General features: G+C 38.9%; 1 protein-coding gene across 6 annotated transcripts in view; it reads right to left on the reverse strand.

Moving 5' to 3' along the window:
• ZNF827 (zinc finger protein 827) overlaps positions 1–19,593 on the reverse strand; it is a 143,904-nt gene that overhangs the window by 36,857 nt on the left and 87,454 nt on the right. For all 6 annotated transcript variants that reach the window (XR_012158583.1, XR_012158582.1, XM_073341278.1 and 3 more), the window contains exon 8: positions 16,410–16,513. Coding sequence is in view for 4 of the 6 variants with exons in the window: in XM_073341278.1 (XP_073197379.1) it covers positions 16,410–16,513 (104 nt within the window). In the remaining 2 variants the exon portion in view is untranslated. The remainder of the gene's footprint in view (positions 1–16,409; positions 16,514–19,593) is intronic.

The raw sequence follows: 19,593 nt of genomic DNA on the forward strand, positions 1-19,593 counted from the left end.
ATCAACTACTCTCCTAATTCAGTTCCATGTACCTCACCATCATTTTTAGCTCATTTATATTGCTCGTTACATTTATTTTGGGTGCTATGAAATCCAATCTGCATCTATTTCTGTATGTCTGAGTGACTACTGTATTTGGAAAATAGAATGCACTTATCTTCTAATAAAAGCCAGTGCAGGTTTATTTGTTCCTTGCAATTCAGTTTGTTATGATAAACTTCAGAGAAAATCCTACTCAAAACCAATCTAGGCTACTCATACATACCTTTTGGACCATTCTGGGCAGTGTACAGATTTAATGCTTGCTTTATCTGTCAGTGTGACACTTTCCTTTACGAGTCCTGGTGAAATGGTGACTTCTCTTTCACAGAAAGAAGGCAATAATACAATTAGGGATTTGCACAGAGATTAATATTAATATTCTCCATCCAGAAGTTCGAGGTTAATAAAAATGAATTTGCCTTACGGTTACATTTTTCACTCTGGGCTTCAGCAACCCTTTCAATTTTCCAGCCAAAAAGCTACACAAAAAATAATATACGAACTGTTAAGCCAGTGAGCAGATACACCAGTAGAGGGAGGTAAAAATACAGCCCAAACTAGCTCAGATCAAGTCCCTTTCCTCAGGGCTAGCTTTATCGATACAAAAAGATCAGAACACTTGGTTTCAGCCACTTTTCCAGCTTTCAGCAAGCTAGTAAGGGAGAGGACACACCCTTTCCCCTAGACAGCTGCAGCCCCTTCCCCTTTGCTTTTACAACCTCACTGCAGCTCACTTACATGATAGACAGTGAACCTGGGCTGTGCTTGAAACCCCTTACATACTGGGACTTAAGGAGAGCTTTATACCTTGTCTCACACACACAAATAAGAGGTGAAAAGATTCCATGTAGGAGCTCTCCCTGTTTATCTTGTATCCAGTAGCATTTTGTGGCATCAGTCTAGTCAGCATATTGAGCTGCCCGTAATGGAGTTGACTATAACTCCCAACAACCAATGTGGCAAATTTTAACTGAGGTCTAACTCAGAAGCCATTAGAAGAAAGGTATGAAAGTCTTCTCCCCACCCTCTCATAAGGTACTATTTTTTAAAAAACCGTCTTCTGCCAGCCCACCCTCACTAGTAGCTGATGGGATTTGTTTTTAATTAACTTCCTCCTAGGCGGACTGAGCTGTTGTAGAAGACAGCTGTGCACAAGATAGAAGACGGGGTGAGGAGGAGAGAGTCCCAAATTAACTTTTAAAATAAATGTCTGGGACAGGTCTCCATTTGTTAGTAAAAACAGAAAAGTTGTTTTAAAAATCTGTCTTACTACTTTATGTTTAGCTTGTATTCAGGTAAATTTCATATTTAGGAAGGAGTACAACTAAACCCTGACATTAAATTTCCACAAATATTCTGATATAAAAAAATCAAGACAAAATTTGGGCTTCATCATATTTAGACCCACATATAAATAAGAGCCCAATACAATACAACGAGTATTTGTAAACCAAAGGCTCCTTCTATCAAGAGCCACACGGCTGGTAATTTAATATATGACACATCTGTAGCACTCAACTTAATGACAGTGTAGAAAGTTCCATTTGTAATATCTCCATTCATTTTATGTATTTATATTAAAATCCTAATGACAGTAAAACATTTGTGACTAATTATTTTACTTCTTGTAAAGTTGGTTTTGGTGGAGTAAGTGCTAGGTTTCTTACTGCGTCTATGACATGGACTTTGGAGAGATGAAAAATGTTACCACGGTTCAAAAGTGCATTCAGTATGAAAGAGTGAAAAAGTCAAAGCCCACGTGCTTTGTTTCCCACACAGAAGGAAACAGTTATCTTTTGCTGTTTTGCCCTGGATTTGGTGTTTGTGAAATTTATTAACACAGTCGTTGGCTTGCTGGGTTTAATGATTGGGATCCAGAGTAGGTTTATTTTGAATGAAACCAGGAAGGTATTTGTTGAATTTACTTTGTTCTTGTGTTGGTTACCCAATGTTGATCTTGCTTTAGAAAGGAACAAACGCAAAAAGGGATATTACACAAAATGAAAATATACATTTTTGCTTGTGTGGGAGGAATGTACAGTGTGAGAGGAGAAAGGCTGTGCCAATTAAAATTAGCCCATAATAAAACAAGAGTCACAATGTTTCAGTTATAAAACAAGTACTCTTCCACACAGTCATTAAACATAGACCAGACTTTGGGTTTCTATAGCATCTTTCATCCTGAGGGTCCCTTGAAGTGTTTACAAAGTAATTAGTGAGTGCAGTGACTCTGCAGTCAAAGAGAGCAGCCATTGTGCGCTCAACATTAGTTCCAGGCATATAGCATCTGTCATACTGCGGAAAGGAGTAATAGCCAGAACATCACGAGTTTCACATATACTTCAAAGAGATCTTTAAATTCTGCCTGGAAGGCCACCAAACAGTGACTGCTAAACAACAAAAAAGGGCTTGGTTTCATTATTTTACCCAAAGGACTTTGCCAGTGTCTGAATTAGAGATGGGCTTGGGCTGCACAGCTTTGATCCAGACCTGAATGTTCTCAAAGAGCATGGGATGGTCATAGCTAGGGTTTTGTTCAATCTTCTACAAAAAAAAAAATGGTTAACTTGAACCCACGAAATTACAGGCCAGAGGTGAGAAAGCTACCTTATAACCCACATCATTATTATTTTCTCCCTCTTTTATGGATGGCTACAAGTACTGTAAATAGAGAATCTAGGCCACATATAGACTATTAATTTCATAAACACCCTCATGCTGTGAGTTTCTCTTTTGTGCAATCATTTTGAAGTGTTCATTGTTCTGCACAGTTACACATTACCATGCCCTGAAAATTCTTTCAAAATGGAAAGATTTGTTTGGCTGCTGAGATCATGTTAGTTACAGTGACTATAATGGATAACAGGAGACAGTCATTATTACAATATCAGAGACCTGCAACACATGGAATTCTTAGTGACCGTGACATCCCTGCTAGGGAACACATATGCATTACATGCAAACCTATCTGGTAGCAGCCCTAGAAAAAGTGACAACGGAAATGTACTATAGAGACAGAATATAATAGAATAACTTAGAATCATACGCATCCTAGCTGGTTATAGCCCCAGAAAGGGAGCCAGGGATCTGGAACACCATTCCCTCTGCTCGCTATGTGCAATTCAAGCTGTCCATCAAGGCAGTTGGAGAATGCGTGTCCAGCAATGTAACTGTCTATGCTTCAGTTAGGCACATGATCATGGGAATTTAAAGATATGATGAGATAAAGAACAATGTGATGCAATGTGCTAAAGCCAGAACCACTGAAATATAGTTTGATGCTAAATTAAGTTGAACAAATGCTGTTAAATCTGTGTCTCTAGGAAGAAATATGCCAAACGTGCCCGCTTCTACAGTAATCCAAGTGAACTGGCTTTCCTAGAACAGCTTTCTACAAGCTGTAATGAGTCATCTGTCTCCTGCTACTAGAGAGTAACAAGGCTAGCTGACAAATCCTCTCTCTTCTAAAGGGCAGCAATGTAGAGAAAGCGTACCATATAACAGATACCTTAAATAAGTTTTCTGTTTATGAAAAATCATAACTGCATATGAAGGCGACAAGGAACCAGGAGCCATTATAACTCAAACTGATTGACCACTCTGCCATAGGGAATTTCCTGCAAATCCAGGGCTTGTCACAGAGGTCTGTTATGTCTGATTGATTATGTCAATATATTTTATTTTATCTATTTGGATTTATAGACAAAATAAAGAGGTACCTACAGAAATCTCTAGGCAACCCCAACACTGTGCTGCAGAACATGCCTTTGCATCTGCCTCCATAGGGAATATCCATAGGGACAAGCATTCAAAGAAAAAAAGGAATATTACTTACCTCATAGTAACTGGAGTTCTTTGAGATGTGATCCCTATGGGTTTTTGCTGTGGGTGCACATGTGCTCTATGCATCTGGGACTGGAAATGTTTCCAATAGCAGTATTCGTTGATTTGCACCTGTGCTCTTCATGTCATCGTGCTCTCAACTGCGGGTGTAAAGGGCGGCACAGACTGACTCTCCAGTTCTCACCCTACTGCAAATCTGAGAGGATCTGAGCAGAGGGGAAGGAGGACAGGACGTGAATACCCAAAGAGACCACACATCTTGAAGAACTCCAGTTACTGTAACGTAAGTAACCTTCCTTTCTTCTCTGAGTGCTGGTCCCTAAAGGTGTTTCACTGTGGGTGACTCCCAAGCAGTGTTCATTGAGGATGTGAGTGAGAGGATGTCTTCTGTATCAGTTCTCAGGACTGCTGAACCAAATCAAGCATCCCCAACTGAGTCTTGAACCAAGGCATAGTTCCCAATAAATGTGTGAATGAAGCCCCAGGTTAGGCCAGAGCCCTGTGTACCTTCAGTGAGTGGTGTTTCCTGTCCTCTCTAATATTATGAGGTTACAGGTAGGTGAACTGTTTGGTTCAAGTGAAAGTCAGAAAGAACTTTGTGGATAAATTTGGAATGCAATCTGAGAGATACTTTATGTCCTTGGAAGATCATATAAGGTGGGTCCGCCCTAAGGGCCCTGAGCTCACCTACTCTTCTGGCCAAGGTGATAGCTGTTAGAAAGACCACCTTTACTGATAAGTGCAAGAGGAGGCAGGAGGCTAAGTGTTCAAATGGCAGGTTCATAAGTTCTGGCAGTACCAGGTTCAGACCTCAAGCAGGAGTAGGTCTTGCTACTGACAGGAATGTCCTGACAGTGCCTTTTTAGAACTTTACTGTGGGGCAGAAAACTGAGCAGTTCTCCACTAGAGGATGAAATGCACTAATAGCGGCTAATGTACTATAATGAACTTATAACAGGTAAGCCCGATGACTTCAAGGAGAGGAGACATACAAGATAAGAGGAATCCTGGACTCCTTAGGAAGCAATGATGCTTTTGTCAGATGGCGAATCTATTCCATTTGGCAACATAAAACTTTCTTGTAGAGTTTCCTGCTATTGAGAAGGATGCATTGGACCTCCTCTGAGCACAATCTCTCTTAAGTCTCTTGCCCAGGCAAAAACCAGACTGCCAGGGGGATGGTTGGTTTTGTCTCCAGTCTTTGACAGTAGGTCCAGAAATGGCTGTAGGTGAATGCACAAGAAGGAGGTCAGCTGCAGAGCCATGGTGAATCAGAACTGTTGCAGCCACCATGGTGCTATTATGATCACTGTTGCCTTGTCTCACTTGATAGTTCAGAGGATGTGAGGCAGGAGAGGGATGGGACAGAAGACATACATCAATGGTTCTGACCATTGCACAAGAAAGGTTGTGCCCCTGACTGGATTGTGGGAGCAGTTTCTGTACTTCCTTAATGTGTGATTGAGTCTGTGATAGAGTGGCATTCTTCATGGAGGGAATGGTTTGGAGGAAGTACATTAACATATGAATTGAGGAATATAAAGCAAAGTTTCTATCTTGTCCCATTACTGGAGCTGATGGTCACCTCATTCATGACTTTTTTTTCAGTTACAGTTTCAGCTTTGCCCCGCCCCTGATGTCAAGTAATCAGTTCTTCTTTTAGTGCTGTTGCCTAGAAATGTAATGCCTGGCTTGAAAAATAGTTTAAAAAAGAAGAGATTTACACTGTAAGGTCTCCATTTTGAAGAACATGAAACCCATACAGTCTGAATGGCTTACTTATCATATTAAAGATATGTTGCTAAAGCGGTGAGATTTTTGAACTATAGCTGCAGAAAAAAAAAAGCAATACAGGAAGAATGGAGAGAGAGGAAAGAAGGGTATATATTATGAAAAATGGCACTCCATCACAGACTTAATCAGATAATTACACAGTCTAATTAATGGTCCTGTACTTGTATAAGTGTCTTTGTTACACAATTTACCATAGTTGCACCAGTGTAAATGTTTCATTGATTTCATCAGTCAAGTTGTCCGATTTGAATAGAGTTATAATTGACATAAGGGCAAATGGATGGGACTATCAAAATACAAATTCCTCCAGAATATTATTTGATTTTTAACTAAAAAAATAAATAAAAACAAGTTGCAATGCTGGTAAAAACAGGAAAATTTAAATTGATTAAATATAGGACTAATGGACACTAATATAGAGGAAGTAAGGTCAATAAGGAGACAAAGGCTATTAGAGAACAAGAGTGGAAGGTTATTGATGGTGAGACAGATACATTTTCCAGGAATGAGCTGGGAATTGGTTTTGTTTATTCGTTTTTGTTTTGTTTTGTTTTTTTGATACTTTAGGGCAAATTTAGTCATGGCACAAATGACCAAAACTCAAGTAATTAGAACTACTGGAAAAAGCCCAGATAGATTTTTTTTGTAATTTTGGGATGCAATTTATCTAATCTATCTAGGTATTTATACCATATTCAACACCCTGGTTTCCACCTCACAACAAGTATTTCCAAAAAGGGTGGGGGCAATAAACAAGAGGGTCCCAATATTTAAGAATGGATGAGGGAAGACGTAGGTCACAAGACTTCAACTGTGATGAATGGATGATAAAATAATATGTATTTCATTGAACTAGAAATGGGTGATAAAATAGTAATAAAATAATGTATATTTCAGAACTACTCATAGATAAAGACTGGGCCTCAAAAACTGTAGTTGAATTCTTTGACTATATTGCTGAACTGACTGGAAAAGTTGAAACTGTGGAAATCACTTATCTGTATTTCAGAAGAGCAATTTGATTTACAAATGAGACAGCAAGGTAGTGGAGAACTATTAAAATAGATTAAAAATTGTCTCAGGGTCAAGAAAGTCAACAGAAGATTAAAATTTTAATCTATCTAGAGATATAGACCTAGGTATACAGTTCCATACAGAACTACACTATACTTATCAATGGAAGTCAGTCTCAAAAGGCATGAAATAGAGATGTCCTCTTCTTCCCATTTGCTCATTCTGAATAACTTCATATCTTCTTTGTAATTTGTTAGGCAAATCAGTGATTTTTTTTAAAGTCATAATTTCTGAATTGTTTCATGTCCAAGTGATCTTCTCTGAGATCTTGTCCTGTCCGACAAGTGAATGAAGGAAGTGAACCACTGGCTAGGCAAGTGGTGTAGTGTAAAGGGTTTTGGTTTTGTGGAACATTGGTCCACCTTCTGTGAGGAGAGGGGGCTTGTACGGAAGCGGAGTGGCCTCCAACTGAACCGGAAGGGGAGGGACCACTCTCTGATCCCTGCTGGGCAGAGCCAGGCTGAGCTTGCCCCTCCCACTGGAAGCTAAGAGGCGGGACAGGAAATATAAAAGGCGGAGCCTCTAACTCAGTTGAGTCTAAACCAGGGAAGGGAGCAGACAGCTCCAGGCCACTGCAGATCCCTGGAGCTGAACCTGCACTATGCCATGCCCTGCTCCTGGAGGAGACTGACCCAGTGAAGGTGAAAAGTTGCCAGGACTGCTGCTCACAGTATACCCCAAAGAGACAGGGGACAATCCCAAGCCACAGGTACATTACGGTGGACGAGTAGGAAGTAGCCCAGGGACAGCAGGCTACAGGTAGGTTGTGTTGCTGCCTGAACATTGGTCAGTGTGTTGTGGTAGGATCCCCACTGACCCAGTGATTAAACCTTCTGCCACTGTTATGGCCCTGGGCTGGGATCCGGTAGAGTATGATGGGCCCACGTCCCTCCAATGCCCGGCAGCCAACCCCCGCCCCAGGGTGGCAGCCTCCCTACCTTAGGCCAAGGGGCCTGCGTTTGTCTGCTGTCTACCTGAGCCAAAATATCAGATGATAGACTGCCTACTGCTCAGCCCTGCATAAAAGGTTCAGAGACCCCTGGACCTCTAAACAGACTCTGTCTTGCCTGAGAGTCTGAGCTCTACAACTATTTGTTTGCTTTGTCCTGCCTAGGGACTTGAAACCGAAGACTGTTTATCTCCCCTGATCTGCCTGAGGGCCTGGGCTCCTTAAGACTGCTGGATTGTGCTGTTCTGCCAAAGGGCCAGAGCTCTAATCACTGATAGGGAAAAGTGCCCCAGAGACGTAATGAAGCGGAGTGGCCTCCAATCGAGCCAGAGGGGTGGGACCACTGCTAACCCACTACAGATCTGGATAGTTTGTTTGGCCTCCCCCTCAGAAGAAGCGGAACCAAACTCCTCAGGGACAGGCTGTCTAGAAGTAGTCAAAAGGTGTTAAAGTAATAGCAAAGGGTAGGGTAAAAAGAGGAAAGATATGAACACTACACACAAAACTGAGATTTTGAAAACAAAATTAATCAAGGAACCAGAGGACATGAAGAGAAGAAATTCTTGAATTGCCTATTCTGAGTCTGGAGAACAAACAGAGGAATTGGAATTGCTCATTTATGAGAATAAATTCAATTTAGTTGATATTACTGAAATGTGGTGGGACAAGTCACACTACAGGAATGTTAAAATCAATGGTTATAACCTATTTAGGAAGGATCAAGTGGGCAGAAGAGGAAAGGGACTAGAACTATGTAAAAAATGGTATTATCTGTTCCAAAGTCACTGATAACTCAGAAGAAAATGATCTTGAATGCTTATGGATCAATGTCCTAACCAATAAGACGCAAGATGGGGTATTAGTTGGTGTCTGTTACAGATCACCATATCATGCTAGGGAAAAGGATAACAGTGTCTTTACGCACTTAACTATAAGGTGTAGGGGGAAAAAATTGTTGTAATCAAGTGACATGTGGAGGTCTCATTCTACCAGTACTAAAACATCCTTGGAATTTCTAAAGACTATAGATGCAATTTCCTACCTCAAAGTGTAGCAATCAACCCAGAGGAATTCTTTATTAGACCTTGTCTTAACAGAGAGGAACCGATCACAGAACTGAAAACTAATGGTAGCTTAGATACACGTGATCGTGACTTGATCACATTTATAATGTACAAGCTGAATATACACACGCCCACACCTGGTGCTTTAATAGTACCAATTTCACAAAAGTGAAAACAGGAGCCAAATCAGCTGGGAGGAAGAATTTAATCAGAAAAATGTGAATGATCATTGGGAATCATTGAAGAACACCTTACTAGATACCCCAAAAGCCACAATCAAGGAAGAATGCCATATGGGTTAAAAACTAAGTGAAAGGCAGCTATACAAAACAGAAAAATAATATTTACCAAATGGAAAGAAGGGGAAATTGATAGTAATGAATATAAACCGAAAGTTGGTAATTGTAGAAAACTGATAAGGAAAGCAAAAAGACAAGAAACAAATTTAGCAGAATTGAGGACAGTAAGGAGGAATTTTTAAAATACTGTAAGAACAGAAAGAACCCTGACAATGTTATTGGTTCAATACTAGATGGAAATGGTAGAATTATCAATAAAATTATATTATCAATAATATTGCAGAAGTATTCAGTACATTTTTCTGTTCTGTATTGGGGAAAAAAACATGACAGTCTCCTCAGAGAGTGATAAAGCTCTTTCCATTTCACTAGAATCTCTGGAGGATGTTAAACAGAAGCTGCTAAAGCTAGACATTTTTACATCAGCAGCTCCAGATAATAGTTTTAAAAGAACTGGCTGAAGAGCTCACTGGACCAAGATTTTTAATAAGTCTTGGAGCACTGGAGAAGTTCCAGAAGACCGAAAGAAAGCTAATGTGCCAATTTTCAAAATGGGTAAATGAGATGACCTGGGTAATTATATGCCTGTCAGCCTGACATCAATCCCAGACAAGATAATGAAGAGGCTGATATGGGACTCAATTAATTAACAGCTAAAGGAGAACAATGTAATTAATGCATATCAACATGAGTTTATGGAAAATAGTTCCTGTCAAGCTAACTTGATTTTTTTTTGAGGGGGTGAGATTACAAGTTTGGTTGATAAAGGCATTAGTGTTACTAGACTTCTGTAAGGCATTTGACTTTGTACAACATGACACTTTGATTAAAAATCTTGAAAAATAAAATTAACATGGCATACACATTACATGGATTAAAATCTGGCTAACTGATGGGTCTCAAAATGTAACTGCAATGGTGAATCATCATCGAATGGATACGTTTCTAGTGGGGTCCCAGAGGGATCTATTCTTGGCCCTGTGCTATTTAAAATAAATAAAATCACCACTGATAAAATCTGCAGATGACACAAAAATTTTGGGGCGTGGTAAATAATGAAGAGGACAGAGCAATAATGATTTGGGGAAATCTGGACTGCTTGGTAAACAGGGCCCAAATAAACAATATGTGTTTTAATACAGCTAAATGTAAATGTCCATATCTAGGAACAAAGAACGTAGGCCATACTTACAGAATGGGGGGTCTGTTATGGGGGAAGCAGTGACTCTCTAAAAGATTTGTGGCTTGCAGTAGATAATCATCGGAACATGGACTCCCAATATAATGCTGTGGCCAAACGATGCATAAACAAGGGAATCCTGAGAGTAGTAGAGAGATTATTTTACCTCTGTATTTGGCACTCGTGCAACCTCTGCTAGAATCCTCTGTTCAGTTCTAGTGCCCATAATTCAAGAAGAATGTTGATAAATTGGAGAGGGTTCACAGAAGAGCCACAAGAACGATTAAAGGGTTAGAAAACATGCCTTATAGTGACAGACTCAAAAAGCTCATTTTATTTAGTTTAACAAAGAGGAGGTTAAGTTATGACTTGCTTACAGTCTAAGTATATTCATGGGGAACAAATATTTAATAGTGGGTTCTTTAATCTAGCAGAGAAATGTATCAGAGTAACAGCCGTGTTAGTCTGTATTCGCAAAAAGAAAAGGAGTACTTGTGGCACCTTAGAGACTAACCAATTTATTTGAGCATAAGCTTTCGTGAGCTACAGCTCACTTCATCGGATGCATACTGTGGAAAATACAGTAGATGTTTTTATACACACAAATCATGAAAAAATGGGTGTTTATCACTACAAAAGGTTTTCTCTCCCCCCACCCCACTCTCCTGCTGGTAATAGCTTATGTAAAGTGATCACTCTCCTTACAATGTGTATGATAATCAAGGTGGGCCATTTCCAGCACAAATCCAGGTTTCCCCCCCACCCCCTCCCCCCAAACAAACCCACTCTCCTGTTGGTGTGTGTGTGGGGGGGAGAAAACCTGGGTTTGTGCTGGAAATGGCCCACCTTGATTATCATACACATTGTAAGGAGAGTGATCACTTTACATAAGCTATTACCAGCAGGAGAGTGGGGTGGGGGGAGAGAAAACCTTTTGTAGTGATAAACACCCATTTTTTCATGATTTGTGTATATAAAAACATCTTCTGTATTTTCCACAGTATGCATCCGATGAAATGAGATGTAGCTCACGAAAGCTTATGCTCAAATAAATTGGTTAGTCTCTAAGGTGCCACGAGTACTCCTTTTCTTTCAGAGAAATGTAAAACACTATCCAATGACTGGAAGTTGAAGCTAGACAAATTCAGCAAAAGAGATTAACTACCGGAATAATTTACCAAGAGTTGTAGTGGAGTCTCCATCATAGACTGTTTTAAAGTCAAAACTGGATGTATTCCTAAAAGATATACTCTATGAATAATTTAGGGAAGTTCAAAGGCTTGTGTTATAGATGATCACAATGGTCCCTTCTGATCCTGGAACCTATGAATGTCTGCATCTCTCACAGTTATATATATATCAAGCCGCAGTGACATGGAAGAGTTTAATTGAGAACTGAGTTTCAACCTCCTCCCACCTATTACTCTTCTTATTTCCAAATCAAGTACAGTGGAATCTGTTTAAAATTCTCTATTTATTGTTAAATAAAATGAGATTCTCTCTCAGATAGGTTTAATTAATTAAAATGTGAAAAGTGGAGTCTCTTTACAGTGATTCTGTGCAACACTGTGTTTTTTTAGTTTTCTTAAAATGTATTGTGTGTGAGACTAGTACTAATTTTTTGTGAAAACTGTGTGTGATATTGGATTGATAGCTCTTAACAATAAAGTTCTCAATGTACACAGAACAGTTGCTGATCACAGGTCATTATTTTCTTTATCAAAAATTATTTTATTTGGCTGATACCAACTCCACAGGAAGAGATGGGAATGTTCGATAAACAAAGGGAAAAGAAGAAAAAAAGTCCCCCAAACATTAGAATATAAGAACAGCCATACTGGTTCAGGCCAATCGTTCACCTCACCCAGTATCCTGTCTTCCAACAGCGGCCAGTGTCAGATGTGTCAGAGGAATGAACAGAACACGGCAATTATCAAGTAATCCATCACTGTTGTTCAGTCCTGGCTTCTGGCAGTCAGACGCTTCGGAATGCCCAGAACAGGAGGTTGCATCCCTGACCTTCCTGGCTAAGAGGCATTGATGGACCTATTCTCCATGAACTCATCTAAATCTTTTTTTAACCCAGTTAAAAAACTTGGCCTTCAACACCCCTTGGCAACGAATTCCATGGGTTGACTGTATGTTGGGTGGAGAAATATTTCCTTATGTTAGTTTTAAACATGGTGACTATTAGCTTCATTGGGTGACCCCTTGTGCTATGTGATGGGGTAAATAACACTTCCCTATTCACTTTCCCCACAGCATTCATAATTTTATAAACCTCCATCATATCCCCCTTTAGTCCTTTCTTCTCTGAGCCGAACAGTACCAGTCTTTTTAATATTTCCCTATACAGAATTTGTTCCATGCCATACTAATAATTTTTGTTGCCCTTCTTTGTATCTTTTCCAACTTTAATATATCTTTTTTGAGATGGGGTATTCAAGGCATGTGGGTACCATGGTTTTGTATATTGGCATTATAATATTTTCTGTCTTATTATCTATTCCTTTCCTCATGGTTCCTAACATGGTTAGCTTTTTTGACTTCTGCTGCACATTGAGTAGATGTTTTCAGAGAACTATTCATGATGACTCCAAGATCTCTTTCTTGAGTGTTAACAGCTAATTTAGATCCAATCATTTTATATGTATAGTTGGGATTATTTTTCCCCACTGAGCATTACTATGCACTTATCAGCGTTGCACTTTATCTCCATTTTGTTGCCCAATCACCCAGTATGGAGAGATCCCTTTGTAACTTTTTGCAGTCAGCTTTGGACTTAACTATCTTGAGTAATTTTGTATTGCCTGCAAATTTTGCCATCTCATTATTCACTCCCCTTTCCAGATCATTTATGAATAGGTTGAACAGCACAGGTCCCAGTACAGATTCTTGAGGACCCCACTTTTTACCTCTTTCCATTGTGAAAACTGACCATTTATTCCTACCCTCTGTTTTCTATCTTTTAACCAGTTACTAATTCATAAGAGGACCTTCCTTCTTATCCCATGACTACTTATTTTGCTCAAGAACCTTTGGTGTGGGGCCTTCTTAAAGATATTTAGTTTAGGCATTACTTTTAAAGGATATTACATTTTCCCCTCAAAGTCATGACTCATCACAAATTATTAGCATGTTGACTGGATTGCAGTTCAGACAGCTATTGCAATTTCCGTCTTATTTCCTTGGTTGCCCAGCCAAAGTGGTGCAACATGACAGTAGCTCTTCTTTCATGTGATGTGGCTGCTGGTCTTTTTTCTCTGATGTTAATTCATTTCACTTTTAATTCTTAGGGCTTGCCTACATGAACATTTAGTTTGTGGAAAGCTTGGGTGTAAATCTACCCCATGTTAGCCTGCCGCAACTAAGTGTTCACATGGACACTGCTGCTGTCAACTAAAGGTATGTCTAAACAGCATTTTGGAGTGAGCATCCCAGCCCAGGTCAAAAGACTTAGGCAAGTGGGGCTTGTGCTACTGCCCTAAAAGTAGCTATATAGACAGTGCTTGTAAGTTGCACCTCAGTGCACTGCTGTCTCTTGTGCACTGCAGAATAAAAGAGGCCCTGCAACTCCTTGGCACACTCACTTCACAACACAGAGCATAGCAAGGTGGTGATGGCAAGCAGCTTCAGGGTACCTAGCTGCCACTCCACTGACCCCCACATGGAGGTGGAGGAGAGCTGACCCAATCTGAGAGGGTCCGGTTGTTTTCACACCTGACACGACCTGGACCTTAACTCTTGCAGTTGGTCTGTGGGAGTTCATTCCACAGACTCAGACCAATCTTCAAGAAAACTGTCTTCTGCACAGACTTGGATATAAATGGTTTAAACAGTTCCTTCCATGTGTATTTTACTTACCTTTATTAAATTTAATCTGCATTCACATTGCCTAATTGCCGAGTTTTCTTAGATCCTTCTGGATTTCCTCACAATCCTTCTGAGTCTTGATTAACCTAAATAATGTTGTGTTCTCAGCAAGTTTCACTATGCAGTTGCTCTTCCAACTCATTAATATATGGCACAGCCTTGTTTGTAAGTACATCTTTTTACTACAGCATCAATTTCCATACTAATTAGCCATTTTTACTCCTTGTACCCTATGTCTTGATCAGCTTCTACTCCATGACATGACTCTATTCCTCACTCTATAGTAGCAAGCTTTCTTATATCTATATTCAGAGGGACTTTATCCAAAGCTTTTTGAAAACACACTGAAACACGTACAGCAGCAGTTCTCAGCTGGGGATCCAGGACTCTCTGGGGGGCTGCAAGCAGGTTTCAGGGGGTTCACCAAGCAGGCATGGCGTTAGACTTGATAGGGCCCAGGGCAGAAAGCCCAAGCCTGAGCCCTGCCGTGCAAGGATGAAGCCAAAGTCTGAGCAGCTTAGCTTTACAGAGCACCGTGTGGCATAGGGCCCTGAGCAATTGCCCTGCTTGCTACCCTCTAATGCTGATCCGGACTCTTATATGCAGAAAAACAGTTGTGGCACAGGTGGGCCCTGGAGTTTTTGTAGCATGGGTTGGCGACGGGGACTCAGAGAGAAAAAGGTTAAGAACTTCTGAAGTACTGGACACAACTCTTATTAGGTAATGTCCTATCTTAAGAGACCAACCTAAAGTAGTCCCAAAGTACTGAGTACAATTCTGATCTGTCATTAGAACACCTTATTTAATCAGTCAATTTGTCCATTTATTGAGTGGTTGCTTAAAACAGATTTTGTTTAGAAGGAAGCTCCTGGGGGTAGATTTGACGATACCATGGATTATTTATTCATTCATTCCAGAACATCCACAATTTCCACCAGAAACAGAGAAGGACTACGACCTTCTACTAACAAAGAATGAATTATCAGCTCTCTGAGATTATACATTATATATAATTATTATTTTTATTTTTTTAAATCACTACCACATTGCTACTGTAAAGTTGTTTCAACATTTCGGTTCCAAATCTCATTTATCAAAGGGTTATTTGCTTGTGAAAAGTGATGAAAAATCTCATAAGATAGAGTTATTCCAAAAGTATGCAGTAAACAATGAAAAGGAAACTAGTATTTATGCATACCTATCCATACAAATTACATATTGATCCAACATATAGACTCCTTACAATATGACCAGTAAACAATATGCACTTTGTAACCAATATATTATATATAAATAACTAAATAAGTAGCCCTTATATGCTACATGTAAATGGTAACAATAAGGGACAAACCAATAGTTAAAAATAATTCCTGAGCAATCGCTTTCTGGATAACAACTTTTTTTTGACTATTGAAACTTATCTGATACAAAAACATACACTATGGTTCCAATTACCTCAGTTAAAACACTGACTCTTGAGAACAATCATAATTTAATTGCAATAATTCTGATAATATAAATCAAGACTTCATGCTGTGGTATGATTCTTCTGGTATGGTACAAGAATGTTGGCTCTACAGACTATGTCTTCTGCAGTTCTGAGCACATCTTGAAAGATGCTGAGAGTTGCTATCTCCTAATGGGTATTGACAACACTCAGCATGCTATAGGAGGTGCTTATCACCTTTCAGGATAGGGTCCTAAATGAATGATATGGGTAAGAGAATTGTATTGGAAAGCTGAACCGTTCAGGCACATGAACTGCATATGTAGAAATTACAGGGAGTTTTCCTGTATTTTATGAGTTGGAAGGGCTTAGTCACCAATGAGGGAGTCAGAGGGCAATAATTATTTCTTATCAGACAGCTTTATACTTCCCTTAAATATAGGATGTGAAAAGAAATGCACTCAATTTATAATATTGAGCTACATCCTTTTTAGGTTCTTGCTTTGGGTGTTTTTCTTTGTTTTTTTTGAGAGAGTTGTTTAAAGGCTAATAACATAAGTGCTCAGGCAATTATGAAGAAACTTAACTTATTCTGTTTTTTTCTTTTTAAAAATATTCATTTTTTTGGTAGCTGAGTTATTTGTTTTTACACAGCAAACTAAGTTTTATTAAGGGTAGATATAGATGATTAAAGTACTGAATAAATATAGTACAGATAGGACTATATCTAGAATACCTAGTAAATATTTGTCTTTGTCTAGTCAAAAATTTGTCTAGTAAATATTGTCACAGGTCTTTTTATGCTGAACAAATTAAAAGTAATTAAATAGAAAAAAGGCCATACCTGGTGCTGATATCCTTCCATGAAGAGCAGTTTCATTGGGCAGGAGATCTTTTGAGTTGGAAATGAATGGCGATTGTCTAAATGTATCTTCAGAAAAGAACGGGCTGAGGGGGAAAGAGATTTTTTTTTTAGTAAACAAAACACTGGCTAGCTAAAGAAGTAAGTGTGACAACTGATCCTAATACTTTTACAGCTCATGTTCAATTAAGTTTTTTTGGTGTATAAGGCTCCTACTGAAACAGATGCAGTATGTGATGCTCCATACAGCGGTCTTACTTCAGTGGCACCCCTACATCAAATTTCCTATCAAAGTGAAAACTCTCTCTCCAAAATGCTTTTAATGGCATCACTTCAGGATAATTTAGTGACAACCCAACATCAAGATATGTATCAGTAACTAAGAATTGATTTTTTTTTTAAATTTGTACTCTTCTATCCAATCTGAATTTTATTGTGGGAGGCAGGGAAGGAGTGGGATTATTTTGATTATATCTCTTAATGAGAGCATTTAACTATCTAATCAGTTAAGATAATTAGGAATGGAATTCTAAACAAGTCATGAAATACCCTGTGTGGTTCTCTTTTAACGTGGTATTCTGCAACTCAGCTGAAGTTTAGTTGGCTTTCCTTGTATCCTTCCCTATCCTGGACAGTTTTATCAAATAATCAAATGAAGAAGCAGGAAAAAATTGTTATAACTGACCAGAATGGTGCCTTCTCAAAGACCGCAGAATACAAACACTATTTTGAATTCACTTTCATCTGACTTTGAAAGTATACCTTCTTTATTCACCGTAACAGTTAATAAGAAGTTAGTTTTGATACTGATTGTCATATGTCATAGAGCAGTTTTGTTTCGCATGCAGCTAAAGACCTGAACAGAAACAAGACTTGCCTACAATACAAATACCAAGAGGTACACAAAATTTAAAATAGAAAAAAATAGTCTATTTGTTGGAAAGTCATTCTTTTTCCCTGGCATGTTAAATATGATTTAACCCAGAACAAAATGAAAATTACATTTAAACCTGATAGCTGCTAAATTGAGAATGTATAATAGATAGAGACAACTGTATTTTAAAAGGCATCAAGAGGCAGGATGGAGGAAGTGATTGTTTCCAGAATGGGATTAACCACATCTGCACTGTACTATCACAAGTAATTAGTAATTATGTACAGAACAAACCTGGCATACTTTTGCGGGGGAAGTTTGGGGATAGCTAAACATTTTCATTGAGTTGATCTGGCCAACTTAAAAAAAAAAAATTAAATAGAAATTGTAAAGAAACACATTGCTTCCGTAAAGAACTAGGAACCTTTTCTGGCCATGGAACAAAGTATTGGGTTTTATGAAGTGTTACACTGTGAGGAGTCCAGAATCAGAGCATATGTGCCAGCAGCATGCCCAAGCAAGTTAATCCTGCTGGTCTGGATACAATAACTGTCAATCTGAAGACTGACACAGACACACATCTCCTGTCACAATCTTCTCCTGTAGAGAGAGGACAATGATTTCTACTGATGTGGTCTGAGTGAGAGGTTTGCATTCACAATGAAAGGTTATTTGCCATTGGGAAGCTCACTGATAATTACAGTTAAACTGATCTAGTAAACCTCTCTTTTCTTTTCCCCATTCACTCTCTTTACTTTCCTTATTGTACTACATGGACATTATCTAGACAGAAGTCAAAGAAATCTAGTACTCATAGCTGCCAAATTTTGTGCTGCTCCACATCACATTTAATCAGCTAATTTTTATATTTACTAAGGCTGTCAAAGTGATTTAAAAAATTAATTGCGCGATTAATCATGCTGTTAAACAATAACTAGAATACTATTTATATAAATGTTTTTGGATTTTTTCCACATTTTCAAATATATTTATTTCAACTACAACACAGAATACGAAGTGTACAGTGCTCACTTTATATTTATTTTTATTATAAATATTTGCACTGGAATGATAAAAAAATAGTATTTTTCAATTCACTTAATACAAGTACTGTACTGCACTCTCTTTATCATGAAAGTTGAACTTACAAATGTAGAATTATGTACAAAAAATAACTGTATTCAAATATAAAACAAACAAAGTAAAATTTAGAGCCCACAAGTCCACTCAGTCGTACTTCTTGTTCAGCCAATCGCTAAGATAAACAAAAAGAAAAGGAGTACTAGTGGCATCCGATGAAGTGAGCTGTAGCTCACGCAAGCTTATGCTCAAATAAATTGGTTAGTCTCTAAGGTGCCACTAGTACTCCTTTTCTTTTTGCGAATACAGACTAACAGGGCTGCTACTCTGAAACCTAAGATAAACAAGTTTCAGAGTAGCACCCATGTTAGTCTGTATTCGCAAAAAGAAAAGGAGTACTTGTGGCTCCGTGTATATAAATCTCCTCACTGTATTTTCCACTGAATGCATCCGATGAAGTGAGCTGTAGCTCACGAAAGCTTATGCTCATAGAAATTGGTTAATCTCTAAGGTGCCACAAGTACTCCTCTTCTTTTTAAGATAAACAAGTTTGTTTACATTAGCAGGAGATAATGCTGCCCACTTCTTGTTTACAGTGTCACCAGAAAGTGAGAACAGGCATTCTCATGGCACTCCCATAGACGGCGTTGCAAGATAGTTATGTGCCAGAAGCGCTAAAGAGACATATGTCCCTTCATGGTTCAACCACCATTCCAGAGGACAAGCATCCATGCTGACGACGGGTTCTGCTTGATAACAATCCAAAGCAGTGCAGACCAACGCATGTTCACTTTCATCATCTGATTCAGATGCCACCAGCAGAAGGTTGATTTTCTTTTTTGGTGGTTCGGGTTCTGTAGTTTCCACACTGGAGTGTTGCTCTTTTAAGACTTCTAAAAGCATGCTCCACACCTCGTCCTTCTCAGATTTTGGAAGGCACGTCAGATTCTTAAATCTTGGGTCGAGTGCTGTAGCTATCTTTAGAACTCTCACATTGGTACCTTCTTTGTGTTTTGTCAAATCTGCAGTGAAAGTGTTCTTAAAATGAACAACATGTACTGGGTCATCATCCGAGACTGCTATAACATGAAATATATGGCAGAATGTGAGTAAAACCAGAGTAGGAGACATACAATTCCCCCTCAGGGAGTTCAGTCACAAATTTAATTAATGCGTTATTTTTTTAACAAGTGTCATCAGCATGGAAGCACG

The sequence above is a fragment of the Lepidochelys kempii genome, chromosome 4 (assembly GCF_965140265.1).
Source record: "Lepidochelys kempii isolate rLepKem1 chromosome 4, rLepKem1.hap2, whole genome shotgun sequence".
Lineage (NCBI taxonomy): Eukaryota > Metazoa > Chordata > Testudines > Cheloniidae > Lepidochelys > Lepidochelys kempii.